This window comes from Nelumbo lutea, chromosome 2, assembly GCF_056320005.1.
Source record: "Nelumbo lutea isolate HS-2025 chromosome 2, American lotus-T2T, whole genome shotgun sequence".
NCBI classification, from domain to species: Eukaryota; Viridiplantae; Streptophyta; class Magnoliopsida; order Proteales; family Nelumbonaceae; genus Nelumbo; species Nelumbo lutea.
The window spans coordinates 42,648,811-42,659,896 of NC_142685.1; the positions used below are offsets into that span (position 1 = coordinate 42,648,811).

At 37.6% G+C, this 11,086-nt stretch overlaps 1 protein-coding gene across 4 annotated transcripts; it reads right to left on the minus strand.

The window, feature by feature from the left end:
• Nucleotides 1-2,428: 2,428 nt before the first annotated feature.
• Nucleotides 2,429-7,808, minus strand: LOC148870175 (small ribosomal subunit protein uS8z/uS8w-like). Of its 4 annotated transcripts, none has more exons than XM_088967813.1 (4): nt 7,674-7,808; nt 5,000-5,149; nt 4,709-4,869; nt 2,429-2,863 (listed from the first exon to the last, which is right to left on the minus strand). In XM_088967813.1, exons 2-4 carry the CDS (start codon nt 5,130-5,132, stop codon nt 2,765-2,767), a joined length of 393 nt encoding a protein of 130 aa, XP_088823939.1. In that variant the 5' UTR covers nt 5,133-5,149; nt 7,674-7,808; the 3' UTR covers nt 2,429-2,764. The 4 variants fall into 4 exon arrangements, with proteins under 4 accessions (XP_088823939.1, XP_088823940.1, XP_088823937.1 ...); XM_088967814.1 differs by having other exon boundaries at nt 5,000-5,152; nt 7,674-7,758; XM_088967811.1 differs by lacking the exon at nt 7,674-7,808 and adding an exon at nt 6,984-7,060.
• Nucleotides 7,809-11,086: the final 3,278 nt, after the last annotated feature.

Below are 11,086 nucleotides of genomic sequence, written 5' to 3' on the forward strand. Positions count from 1 at the left end.
TCACATTAAGTTTACAATCACTGTTATCTCTCATTCTGTTATCACCGATTTTGCACACTTGTTGAATTCTATTACCACTGAATTATGCACACTGCACACGACTAGATCACACTCGTCACATTGATTGCAGCACTTGTTGTTACTGAAAAGTATATTCTTTACACCACAAACCCTACTACGGCTACCTAAAATCTAACCACCATATGATCACAACTCTTCCTTTGAAATACACAAAAACAACATAAACCCTAGTACATGATTTGAAACATACTTCCTATTTGATCCACAACAAAAATCATGCACAGAAATCTCTTACCTTAACACTGAAGGAACAACCAGACGAGCAGAAAATTAATCCACACAAGACAACCACTATACCACACAGATCGGCCCTCTTCTCTTCATCGATTAGGGGAGGGCGATCTTAGAAACCACAACAACCGACCACACAAGACACAACTCGAGTCATAGAAACCTCCAAGGGGAGAGGGCGATCACTCATTTGCAGCCCTTTCCTTTATCTCCAGTTGAATGCAGGAAAATCAAGATAAACCTTAGATAGAGTGCGCAAAGAATAGAAATCTAGGTAGACAAAAATCTAGGCAGATTCGAGTGGCTCTGATACCAAGTTATGATTCGGCCTACCTTGGAGTTCTGTTTGTCTGAGATCAGTCACGTAGAGAGAGGTAGAAAGGTGGAAGAAAGAGAGAGAGAGAGAGAGAGAGAGAGAGAGAGAGAGAGAAGAAGAAGAAAATCTGGTTCGAACTAGAAGTCAAAGAACTTAACTCCCATTCGGCTAGACATGTGCTTTTATTATTAAAATTAATGGGGAAGACATATGTGCCATTATTTAAGTTAGGAGCATTGGTTCCAACACAATATTACAGATCAACAACCTTAATCTAAGTATAAAGACAAAAATACCCCTACGCTAACACTTAGAATCGAGTTATTTGGTATAGCAGTGTTTTATTGTCGTTGCATTTTAAGTTGAGAGAGAGAGAGAGGGGGGATTTCTACCTAAAAATATTTAAAAATCTTCTGAGTTCATCAACACAAATTGTTATTTCTATCTAAAACACTCAAACACATGCATTTTCTAATTAATAGACGCCTACATATAAGGTTCAAAGTATCGGTCGGTATCGACCGATACGTATCATTCTGGGACCCCAACAATACGCCCCTATAGTGGATGTATTAAGGGTCTAACCAGTTCAGGGTGTAGAGGAAACCTAGCCCAGCCCCCCTGAACCTATTTCGAAAAATAAATAAATAAAACATAAAAAAGAATGTATCGATTCGTCCGATACGCCCATACTAACATATCGGACATATCATTATTTTGAACATTGCTTATATATAATGTGATACATATTTCTCACAAATTTGTATTAACTAAACTAAAACAAGGACAACACAACACCACTGCACCAACCACGTAACCACCCCCTTTAGTGGTATTGTAGAACGAGGATTAAAATATCAGAATGATATATCACATATTAGGAATATTATATTGATATCAATATACCCAGATATGCTTGGCTACACAGATAATCAGATTTTTTTTTTCAATCCTAAAATTTGATTAATGGAACCCTTGAATACCAATACAATAAAAATATAATATCTAACCATCTCGAGATTCACTATGATGCAAAGTTCGAAGTATCAATATCATAACTTCCTGATACACCCCTACAGGCATATCGGACATATCAATATTTTGAACCGTGCATTAATATTTTAATTCTGGCACACAGTTATTACCATACAAAAGAGCGGACTCTTTAGTTGAAGCAATTAGCATCAACGTATCGGCGTCCATCCCGTTGACTTGAGTAGTTGGGCTCTGTAAATCACTTGTCACAGTTGAAGATTAATTTAATGAGGAAACAAACCCATCCAATCCAGGCAATCAGATAAATCTCGACCTTGTACTAAAGAAGAAACAATGCGTCATCTAATTACCACCCGTGGCTGTGCTTGGCCCATACGCTTATTACTTGATATTCTATTTTAAAGTATCATGCGACTGAATGAATCATGAATCATCCACCTCTATTTTTTAACGACTTTAATTTGCCACGTCCATCACTCCACCGGAGGCTCAGACTGGTCGGCCCAGAAACCGTTTAGGCAATGAATTCCATTTTATTACAAACCTAAACTATAGCACAAACCATTAAATCAATCAGTGACCCTTTGACTCAGACGGTTGAACCATTGACTTTTCACCCTGTTCAACTGTTGGCCATTTATTATTTTTTATTTTTTGTCAAAAAGGGACATCCGTTTGAACCGAACAGTGGAACCACCAAGAAGGAAATCACTGGCCAGAAGGGTTCGTTTCCAGGTCGTTTTTTAAAACCATGGGCTGAACCATTAATCCTGTGAATAAAGATTTCACAGATTGGCCCGACTATTGAGTTAATCACAATGAGTAATTACTATTTATTATATAGGAACAAGGGCTCTGAAAGTCCCGTAACAAAGAGGCACGAACTTGTCCTGATATGCCATGCCTAGTAAGAAGAAAATATATGAACCTTAATCCTCTAAAATAGTTGCATCTAATAACCTCCAATAAAATTCAAAATATAAAAGAAAATTCGACGAGTAAATATAAAAAAAAATCAGTACAACGTTCCAAAAAGCACCAAAATAAAATCCTCAGGATGCATAAAATTCCAACTATATCCTGAGTGAAAACTCGCCTACTAGAAGAAATGACTGCTCTAACGCCTCCACACTCTTCAACCTAATAGAAGAAACCAAGTACCTTACCACCTACATTCTTTCTCCTAGCCTCTTCATGGTCCATGATACCAGCAGAAGTTGTCAGCACTATGTATCCAAACTGCAGGATTTTTCATAAAATCCATCAAAAAAAAAACTATAAATCAAAAGCATGCACGACTTGTGACTATAAACATACATAGAACAAAGCATATTATTGCCTATGATGGTTCAAAATCAATGTTTCCATTTTCAAAAAAAAAAAGGATGATATGGTTTGGCACAGAACCATCCTTTTTGAATCACGAACCAAACAATGAGGTATTAGGCTCATGGCTCAGAAAGTGATATGATTCTTGAAAAATAACAAAATCCTTTTTAACCACAAGATGTATAAGAGGTTGTTTCTGTTCATGGTTCATTTTTTGATAGATACCATCAAATAGTTATCATCAAATAGAAACATAACAGTTGAAGCCACATTAGTGTGTCAAATATCATATTCTGGTAGACACATCAAATAGAAACATTACGTTTTAAGCCATACTGGTGCGTGAAACATATCATACAATTTTAATGTCACGTGTACATAGAAAATCATGCATTCTAGTTCAGAAAGCCATAAAAAGTTAATGTTCAAAACAGTTATTTTGTTGGATTGGAACCAAAACCAGAACCAAGTGAAACAAGAATACCAACACAAAAATAACATCCTTAAGACATAGGACTAGACATACCCATCTGCAACAGGGTCAGAACCAACCATTTTGGCCACAACCGGACTCTAAGGGAAATATCACCTGATTGGATGAGGCCAGCCCATCTATACAAAGATGACATGGACTGTTGAACATGGTTGTCAAGACAACCCCTACACAACAAGGCACCCTTGAAGGGTCCCTCACCCGAACACAGTTCTTTTTGCACAAGGCAACATTTTATTTTGAAAGATTATAATATTACAAGACACCATAGCATTAGATTATTCATTTTGTGGGCTTATATAATAGCAATGCATACGATGCCAGTTATGACACAGAAAAAACTTTGATCAATCAGAACTCCCATGAATCATGAAGAAACTTGCTGACTGATTACCATACTTCCGATACTGGTTAATTGGTTATCACTTTGGGATATCATGCCTCATCATAAACTCTTTCATAACTCAAATAATAGTAGATGTTGTTTTTTTCTTTCTTATTTGTAAAAGGGTTGGTTCAACACAAAAGTCGGTATACACTGTGTAAACTTCAAAACCTGAACCTATAAGAAGATTTCCTGATAGATAAGGCTAGTAGGATACTTGGTCATTAGAACTGGAAATGTTTACAAGATTAGACAACCAATGATGGAAGTCTAGCCAGAATCCACCTAACCTCAGTGGTAGACTTTATCAATCAACACACAAGGGAAACAAAGGTTCTAATTCTGCCCCTTCCTTTTCTTTTTCGGGACAAAAACAGGGGCACTTATTTTCCACGTTTGTCCCTTCCTCTTTCGAAGAGAACCTTCTTTCATTCTTCATTTTCTTGTGAATATGTTAATTTTCTGTGTTCTTCATTGTTTTTTGATCTTCTATGTTTCAATATGAAGTTCAAAATTTTTTATGAAGATTATTGCTAAGTATTAGTGAAAGAAGCCTGATGGGTGCATTGAAATATAGGGAATTACCTCTCATATTTAGGTTTTACATTTTAAAAAGTCCAATGCATAGGTGGATTGCATAGGCGACAGCATACCCCCCATAACATTGGCAAGGCTGTCACCATGATGCCTTGACAACTGTTATCTCGAAGGAACCATCAAAAGGGTGAACACTCACTGTAAAGTCTAACATTGGCATGGCTGAAAGTATCTCTTGTTATTAAATAGTCATTGTAACCAGCAATTTTCTGGAGATGTTTTTCAAAACAGTAATAACCAGAACAATTTTTTCTATAATAGTTAAAAGCAAGACCCAAACCTGTCTTGAAGGAAGCAACCTCGCAGTCCAGTTTTCAATATCTTTAACCCCAAGATCAAAACGAGGACTAATAACCCCACACTTGTTAAGCCTTCCATTCAGTTCAACCACAAGCTTGCCAGCTCTGTGGTCATCAACATACTCAAACTCCCCAATATAACCTTCAGAGAGACCAATAGCAAGAACATAAATTTAGTGCCAAAAAAATGTAGGAAAGTAAATATTGAGGATTGGAATCCAAAATGAATAGAATAGAATATAGACATAGAGAAATTAGAGATAGGCACAAACCATGCTTCTGCATGACAAGGAGAAACTTGATAATCACTTTTGATGATGGTCTAATCATAACCTGTCGCTTCCCCCGCTTCTCTGCATTATACATGCTTTTAAGAGCATCGTTTAAGACACTAACTCTCACCATTTTCCCAACACTTGCTCCTGCTAAGAGTGAAAACCATGGTTATTGTCCTTAACAATCAGAGGTTATAAATCACAAGCCAAATGCAATCTGATTGATACTTGCTTTTTTCATGCACATTGACAATATTAACCAGGAACAGTAAAATAAAACTGTTTGAGACAAATCTTGATATTTTAGCTGCAACCAATACAGAAACAGCCAACACTAATACACTATTATGAACACGTGGATTCTTATCAACGTACCCAACATGTATGGATAGACAGAAGTTTGCTATTCAAGTAGATATCTTCGATTGAATAACAGAAACTATAAATGGACAGCTTCCAATTAAGCAAAAGAAAAATCTTCAGTGCCATGTCACAATATGTGTATTGTGGACCTCCTTAAGTCCAATGGCGATCTTGGATTCCATTGTAAAAGTGAAATCTCAATTTAGAAAGGTAAATCTCGTAGAAAAAAGGCTGTCTACAGGGCTCTCCCTGCATGACACGTTAGTCCATACAAACTACATGCTATTATTGCAACTGTAAACAGTTTCGAAGGCATAGTTGTATGAATTAACACGTCACATGCCAATAGCCTGTGGACAGCCAAAGCTTTCTCAAATCTCATTACTTGATTCGCTTCCCTAAATGCAATCTTTGACAGGTTCATATTAACAATAACAATTCAGCCTTAGATAATACCCAAGAGGCAAGAACCAAAGTGCTGAAAGAATAAGAACAATATACACCAATGACCAACCATCATGCTGGTGATGATGCTGAGAGCAGTAGTGAAAGGGGGGTAGAAACAAACATAGGTTGTGGAGTTAAGTCTCATGTGTATCTCCTGTCTCAACAGGCTGAACAGATTACAAGCAACCATTTGTTTTTGGTAACCACATGCCTACTTATTCTTGTCAAAGACGACCAACAAATTTGGATTATGAAACTTTAAGAAACCTAATGGGTTAATAATAGCGAGCATTGGTTTTCAAATATTACCAAAGTGGGCAACTACAAGGGGTCTCTTATCATGCTACTAGGCAATGCATCCAACACCATAGAACCTATGCTTCTATTTACAGCCATGCCTCGAACATAGTTCGGGTATAACATAAGCAATGTACACATTAGCAATTTAACAAACTACTCACTCCAATAGCAACGTGCATAGGAAGCCAATTCATAGTAAAGCTTCACCCCGGAGACAGACTATATGCAAATGTTAGCAAGTAAATGTGGTAGGCTTACTCTGAAAATTAGTCTAACGTCTAACAATAGAAGACATAATATGTAACCTGATATACATCAAATATGAAAAAAACTTGGGCAATCACCATGCTTGCTAATGTATGAGAATATTCCACCAAATCAAATTGTTAGAATTATTCAACCAGTAAAATATTTGGGTAAACCGCCGGTATCCGGCTCATGTCAACAGCGATCGCTAAGCTCAGAATATATGTGTACAAGTTGACATGAGAAGAAACAACTTTCTTTCTTTTTTTTTTTTTTTTTGCTATTACATTTGCATACACAAAGAAACCAAAACAATATAAAACAAGACGAGTCCTTTCTCAAACAACTTAGGCATGAAGCGATTAGATGAATACATTTGCATTTAATTCGAGTGGAGAAAAAACGAAAGGAAAAAAGGAAAGCAAGACAAAGCAAACAACGATCAAAGAAAAGCAGAACAGAGTATAACAACAAATCCATGGATGCGTATTTATCAATCCAAATAGAAACATACAGAGAAAGGTGACTGGCAGAAGATAACAATCGAACCTATGAACAAACACCGGTAGTAAAAAGAAAAGAGGGAACGAAGTAATATCCTTTGTTTCGAAGATCGAAATAGTACCTGTAAGCAGATATCTGCGGCGGCCTCTCTAAACCGTAGTGTATGAAGAGAAGGAGCTAGGGTTTTGGGCCTTCGAGGGTGAAATGAAGAAACCTCGGTAGCCTATTATACGGGGTTCTCTTATGTAATTACATAACTGCCCTCTTTTTTAGGTTTGTGAATTACGATTTTCTTTCGGTTTTTTGAAAAAAAAAATAATTAATATGAGAGGCAACATAATCATCAATTTAAGCTTGTTCACGGGTCGGGATTTGTGTTCGGCCCATCAACATTTTATACCACTTTCAAGCTCGGACGTTGGACCAGGTTCATTCAAACTTTGATAAAAGTTAAGGTCCGAACCCAGTTTATTCAAGTTAGAGCCCGATTTACTCTTTTATGGGTTCGCCTATGATATGGAAAAGATATGATATTCGGAAATCATCTGATCAATCAATTCTAATTATAAATTTAATAGCGAATTAAGTATTATTTATAAAATTTATGGATGGATTTTGATCGGTCAAAACTATTTTCATACTATATCTTTTCTGCATCATATATTTTCTCTATTTTTTTTTCTTTTTTGGACAAAATAATGTTTTAAGCCTTTGTTTCAAATTCTCCCTTCTTTATATAATTTTATAAGCGCTCTTATTTTCACATTCGATATGTTCAAAACATAAGAAGGAGAGGAGGAGGATGCCATACCATATACCGGCGCGGCGGCGCCAGAGTCCGCCGATGGACGACGGACGATGTGGTGTGCTTGCCGATGGAGGAGAAGAAAAAATGAGAGACAAGGCTCTCGGGTTCTCTTCTTACAAAGATTTGATCGGATATTTTTGTCGTGTTCTGCTCGGTTCAACCACGATGCATGTTAACGTCCGCCAAAATGTTAGGGACGACGTGGTCATCACCGATCCAATGAATGAACCCGTGGGTGTACAAAACGCGGTTTCCTTTTTCATCAATGACATCATCTGCTCAACTACACTTTGCGTTTGGAATAGGTGTAAAATCTCACCATCGGTAGGGATGTAAATGGGTTGGATTAAAATCTCGACCCGGGTTGGGTTAGGGCTAATATATTCAATTTTATGGCTGGGTTAGGGTTTTGATTCTTCAACTCAGGTTAGGTTCGGGTTTTGATTGACTCCACACCCCACACCCCACACCCAAGTCGGGTCATGATACCTTGCATATAGACAAAGTATTCATGTAACTTTTTAACTTTTAACTCTATAGTTTTAAAGTTTAAGATTTATTTACATGTTGGTTTTGTTTTTGTTTTTTGAATGGGAAGAGTGACATCATATATTATATAAAAACAATTTCCGATCTTCAAAATGTGTTAAAAATGCAATTGAAGTGCTACATGTTGAGTCGAGCCGGTATTGGGTTCGCCCCTATAATGTCGTGTTTGGTTTTGGAAACTGCATATTTTTAATATGGGTTTGATGGAGGTTGGGTTGAGGTTGAGGCACTGTAGGGTCAAGTTAGGGTTGAGGCAAACCCATGCTAAACCAATCCACTAACATCCCTAACCATCAGTTTAATATTATCTGTGTTTTATTTGGAGTGTAAATCAATATTAATGTAAAGCATTACTCTGGTTCAGATTTATAAATGTTTGGATGGAGTGGAGTTTTACATCATAAATTAATGTAAAATGTTAAGAGGTTTTACATTGATTATCAATACAAAAACTCGATGTAATACCAAATCAATCAATAAGCACGCTTTTTTTTTATGCTCAATGGTTCACTATGAAAAGTCATCGGTGGACTTTTACATCAAACGTTTTACTAGGGTTGTTCACGGGTCGGGTTGGGTCGATTTACAGGGGTTTTCCCAACCAACCCGGCCTGGCCGGGTTACATGAGGTGGAAACCGAAACCGACCCATTGATAGGCAAAACCGACCTGGTCGGTTTGAGTCGGTTTCGGTCAATTTCGGTTTTGCTCCTGTACAAAAATGATAGAGAAACTTAGAACTAGAAGGACACCTATTTCTAATTGTAATTGCCTAATGGGTTGCCTATTTGGTATAAAATACTATAAAAATTAGGATAGATACAATTTAGTTAAGTAGGAACTAGAAGATAGGGTTCTTCTAGTTCTAGTAGAAGATTAGTTAAGTATGAAACTAGGAACTACCGAACTATAAAACTAATTGGTTCGGTTTGGTTCGGGTTGGTTTCGGTTTTCACATAAAAAAACCAAAACTGACCCGATATATCGATTTATGATTTTGCCCAACTTGAAACCGACCGGTGCTGATGAAAACCCGACCGACTCGGATTGGGTCAGTTCGGGTTGATCAGTTTGGGCCTTCTTATGAACAGCCCTACGTTTTACACCGCTTTGAAACGCAGCCTAAACAAATTTTCAATCACTATGTCATTGGGCATGGGTTTGGTGCGGTTCAATGTCAAACCCCATTTTAAAAGTATTAAAACTATCACAAAAATTAAAAATGTGAAATCTAAAAGAATTTGGATTTTCTCCTCACAAATCACACCTCACACCAACCTCATTGCAGCCTTACGTTACATGGCCATGATGATAAATCCAATCTGCATAAGATTTACATCCCCTTGAATATGTTGAAGGGAGATTCAAAATTTCAATAACCTCTCATTCCTCTCTTGTATTTTTTTTAGTTTTGTCTTTTTCTCTTTCCTCTCTTATATGCATGGGAATACTCATTGTCCCACATTGCTTGACAAATGAGTTAAGGTGGAGTATATCTATACTATAGATATTCCCATGCATATGAGGAGGGAATGGAGGTGTTTTTCACACGCATGTGCTGAACTGGGTCAGGGCATGGGTGTGTATACCTGCAGGATGTTTTTGCTTTTGACCGATTTTAAACATTTGACTTTTAAATTTTATTTTTCTTTTGTTTCACGCTTACCAATGGCCTATGGATTTTTTATCTTGGCGGCCAATTTGCAATCACCCAACTGCACCGTATGGGGCAAATGTGGTTTTAAGGATAGTAACCAAATGACACTACTCATCCATCATTCTCTCTGCAAGTTTTCGGATTCATAGTTCTGCAACACTACACTCATACAAGTTTTCGTTTTGGAAAGCGATTACTGATAAGTTCAAAATACCTTATTTATTATTTTCCAACGACATGAGAATATACAATTACAGGAGATATTTCAAATGTGGGGTTGTAGGTGCTGTGAAATTGGTGTGAAACGTGCTATCTTACAACACGTTGCATGACCTATTCATAGATCGGAGTTTTTGGCTTGCATATTCTATCGGGTGCAGACTTTGAGCCAATTCCATTCAAATTTTGAGAAGAACCAAAGCCTGAATTAGATCTGTTCATGGGTTGGGTAGCCCGACAGACCGGCCCAATCAGGCCCAATTACAGTCGTGCTTGGACAATATTATTAGGCCCATGGGTTCGGACCTTATTATATAAGCTCGACTAAAATTTGGGTCGGGCTTGGGATTTCACATAAAAAACATGGCCCGGCCTGATAATATTATATATGTAATAATAATTAATAATATATGTTATAAAATATATAATAATATACATATTATTTCCTAACCCCAATTCTTGTTCTTCGATAGTCTCTCTCCCTCAACTTGTTCGAATCTACAAGAATTTGGAAGTTTCTTATCTTCCACATCAACATCGATGGTACCTATTGGATCATCTCTTTCCAAAAGCGGCATGAGCAGTGAGCAATGAGTATCATTTCTCTATCTCTTTGATTCTCCCTCGTCTTTGTCTATCTAAGAGGCGGTGTCCCTAATCCCCATTCCGCAATAGCTCCAATAACATCTACAATGACACTTGACAATCACAAACAACTCTAGGTCTCTCTCTCTTTCTCTGCCCGCAACCCTAGCCTAGCAAGACGGTATGCGGGTTGTGTCAGGCCTGACATGATGGTCTAGGCCGTGTTGGACCTGGGGTTCCAAGACTACAGGCTGGCATGGCTATGCGTGTTGTGTCACCTACGGCCCACCCCGCGACATGGCTCACGGGCCCGTAGTGGGCCACACTTAGCATGTCCGACGAACTAGTCGTTAGGTCCCTAATGACTAGTTTCAACTTTTCGGATGGGGGGGGGGCAACAGGCTATA